The sequence below is a fragment of the Crinia signifera genome, chromosome 19 (genome assembly GCF_055691185.1).
Source record: "Crinia signifera chromosome 19, ASM5569118v1, whole genome shotgun sequence".
Taxonomy (NCBI): domain Eukaryota; kingdom Metazoa; phylum Chordata; class Amphibia; order Anura; family Myobatrachidae; genus Crinia; species Crinia signifera.
In genome coordinates this window covers 21,756,984-21,760,341 of record NC_139226.1, presented here as the reverse complement: position 1 = coordinate 21,760,341, position 3,358 = coordinate 21,756,984, and the positions used below count along the sequence as shown (strand labels likewise).

Genomic DNA, 3,358 nt, shown 5'->3' with positions numbered 1-3,358 from the left:
TGGGGGGAATAGTGGAGAGGGGAGTAATAGGGGAGATGGGAGGAATAGGGGAGATGGGAGGAATAGGGGAGATGGGAGGAATAGGGGAGATGGGAGGAATAGTGGAGAGGGGAGGAATAGGTGAGGTGGGAGGAATAGGGAAGATATGAATAAGAGGGGAGGTGGGAAGAAGAGGGAAGATGGAATAAAGCGGGGATATGGGAGGAAGAGGGGAAATGGGAGAAATGGGGTCGAGAGAAGGAATGGGAGAATTAGGGGAGAGAGGAGGAATAGTGGAGAGGGGAGGAATAGTAGAAAGAGGAGGAATAGTGGAGAGGGGAGGAATAGGAGAGATGGGAGGAATAGGGGAGATGGGAGGAATAGGGGAGATGGGAGGAATAGGGGAGATTGGAGGAATAGTGGAGAGGGGAGGAATAGGTGAGGTGGGAGGAATAGGGGAGATATGAATAAGAGGGGAGGTGGGAAGAAGAGGGAAGATGGAATAAAGCGGGGATATGGGAGGAAGAGGGGAAATGGGAGAAATGGGGGCGAGAGAAGGAATGGGGGAGATGGGAGAATTAGGGGAGAGAGGAGGAATAGTGGAGAGGGGAGGAATAGTAGAGAGGGGAGGAATAGGGGAGATGGGAGGGATAGGGGAGATGGGAGGAATAGGGGAGATGGGAGGAATAGTGGAGTGGGGAGGAATAGTGGAGTGGGGAGGAATAGAGGAGAGAGGAGGAATAGGGGAGAGGGGAGGAATAGGGGAGAGGGGAGGAATAGGGGAGAGAGGAGGAATAGAGGAGAGAGGAGGAATAGGGGAGAGAGGAGGAATAGGGGAGATGGGAAGAATAGGTAAGATGGGAGAAATAGTGGAGAAGGGACGAATAGGAGAGATGGAGGAATAGGGGAGATGGGAAGAATAGTGGAGTGGGGAAGAATAGGGGAGATGGGAGGAATAGGGGGGATGGGAGGAATAATGGAGAGAGGAGGAATAGAGGAGAGGGGAGGAATAGAGGAGAGTGGAGGAATATGGGAGAGGGGAGGAATATGGGAGAGGGGAGGAAATGGGTGATGGGAAGAAGAGGGGAGATGGAAGAAAGTGGGGAGATGGGGAGAGGGGAGGAATAGGGAAGATGGGAGGAATAGTGGAGAGAGGACAAACAGGGGAGATGGGAGGAATAGGGGAGATGGGAGAAAGTGGAGAGAGGAGGAATAGGGGAGATGGGAGGAAGTGGAGAGAGGAGGAATAGGGGAGAGGGGAGGAAGAGGGGAGATGGAAGGAAAAGGGGAGATGGGAGGAATATGGGAGAGGGGAGGAATAGGGGAGATGGTAGGAATAGTGGAGAGAGGAGGAATAGGGGAGATGGGAGAAATGGGGGAGAGTAGAGGAATTGGGGAGATGGGAGAAATGGGGGAGAGTAGAGGAATAGGGGAAGGGGGGGAAGATGGAAGGAAAAGGGGAGATGGGAGGAAGAGGGGAGAAATAGGGGAAATGGGAGGAATAGGGGAGAAGAGAGGAATAGGGGAGATGGGAGGATGAGGGAAGATGGGAGGAATAAAGGGAAGATTAGATTTTATAGAAGTATAAGGGGAATGAAAAGGTGGAGAGAGAGGGGGGATGTGGAGGAATAGAAACAATACCTCGGCACAATAGCTAGCAACACAGAAAATGACAGATCTGAAATACTAGTAATGCTATATTATATACCCACATGATCACATAATTCCACAAAAAAGTATTTTTAATGCAAACAAATTGTTTTGGCTATTAATCCAAAATAGTTGGATTATTTTGTTTAAATGCAATTAAAAATTCAAATTAAACCAATTTAATTATTATAATATAGCAGAAAAAAAAACATGTTCTATCTCTACCATGGTTCGAACTTGCTGGAATTTATGTATCCTCTGAGGGATCTCTTATATCAGAATGTACCTGTTGTTATTTAGTTTCGGCAAAAGTTTCCTTAAAAACGGACTCAATGAGATTAAACAGGGATTTCCTGAACATGTTTTTGAAGCTTTCCACAACGAACAGGTAAAGTATTGGGGTAAAGCAAGAATTAATGCAGTTCAGACATGTTGTTAAGACCTGTAGAGGTTGCAGGACACTCTCTGAGAATCTGCCGTCCACAGACATTCCATACCATATATGGTACGGGGTCCAGGAAATAAAGAAAGATATTATAGCGATGATGATTATCTTGTAGGGTTTACTAGAGCTTGCCAGCTGTTCCGTCTTTATCTTGATAAATATTTGGACATAACAATACGCAACAATAGCGAACGGAATTAGTAATCCCATTATCAAACGCACGACGAATAGGGCCCATTTCATCTGCTGTTCATTCCACTTTCCGGAAAAGCTAAAATCATTGTGGCAGAGGGTGAAGTTCTTGTGGTCATCTCTTACTTGTCGAAACACGAGATAGGGAGAACTAAACAAAAACGCAAAGATCCACAAAAAAATGCAGACAATAGAAGCGTTATTAGGTGTCATGTGATTCCGGTACCAAAGTGGGTGGAAAACCAAGAAGTAACGGTCAACACTGATTGTTGTAAGGACAAACACTGCGCCGTACATAGCCAATGACAAAACCACATTCACGAACTTGCACAAAAACAATCCAAAGATCCAGTGGGGTTTCATCAAAAAATATATAGCAACAAATGGAATGATGAGCGTGAAAAAGAGATTTCCCAAAATGAGATGAAAGAACCAAGTTGTGTTTATTGTTTTTCTCATCCTGAACCAAAGGACCCAGAGGTATAAGGTATTTCCAACCAAACCAAACAAAAATGTTATGAGCAAAACCACGGCGGAAATGATCTTGGAAGCCGTGAAGGTTTCGTAGGTTGTCCCATTACTGAAATGATAACTTGAGGATGAGTTAACAGTCATTGTCGCTGCAAGATACAGATCACATCAAATTACATCTTATAACATTTATGTTATATGTGCTAAGCGGTCCCCCCCACCCACCCCCTGCACTTTGTAGTCAGCGCTGCAGCTGCCATTGATAACGAGGCCCGCAGCCTCAACAATCTACGCCACCACATCTGGCCCACAGACTGATAACATATACAAGTGCAAAATAAAATGTCATTTAAGCATACCGTACCTTCTCCCTGTGCTAGTTCAGTATGTTACCAGCGACTATAATGAGATAATGTAAAGCCAGAGGGTGTGGTTTTACTGGCACAAATATAAAATAACCAAACTTCCTGTTTCATACCAAGTAGGACAACCAGATGTTATCAACATTAAAAAAAGTTTCTTCCTTTGATGGTACTTTCTGTTTTGTTTTCTTGCCTATGTAGTTAGACATTAGAGACAGTTCAATAAAGATAATGGGCCATACAGTTATAGTTATATGGT

The 3,358-nt window shown here is 44.9% G+C and overlaps 1 protein-coding gene across 1 annotated transcript; it reads right to left on the bottom strand.

Moving 5' to 3' along the window:
• Positions 1 to 1,750: 1,750 nt before the first annotated feature.
• LOC146041741 (putative G-protein coupled receptor 33) lies at positions 1,751 to 2,881 on the bottom strand. The gene has a single exon (XM_083161648.1). The coding sequence runs from the start codon at positions 2,879 to 2,881 to the stop codon at positions 1,922 to 1,924; it is 960 nt and encodes a 319-aa protein (XP_083017774.1). The 3' UTR covers positions 1,751 to 1,921.
• Between the last annotated feature and the right edge of the window lie 477 nt (positions 2,882 to 3,358).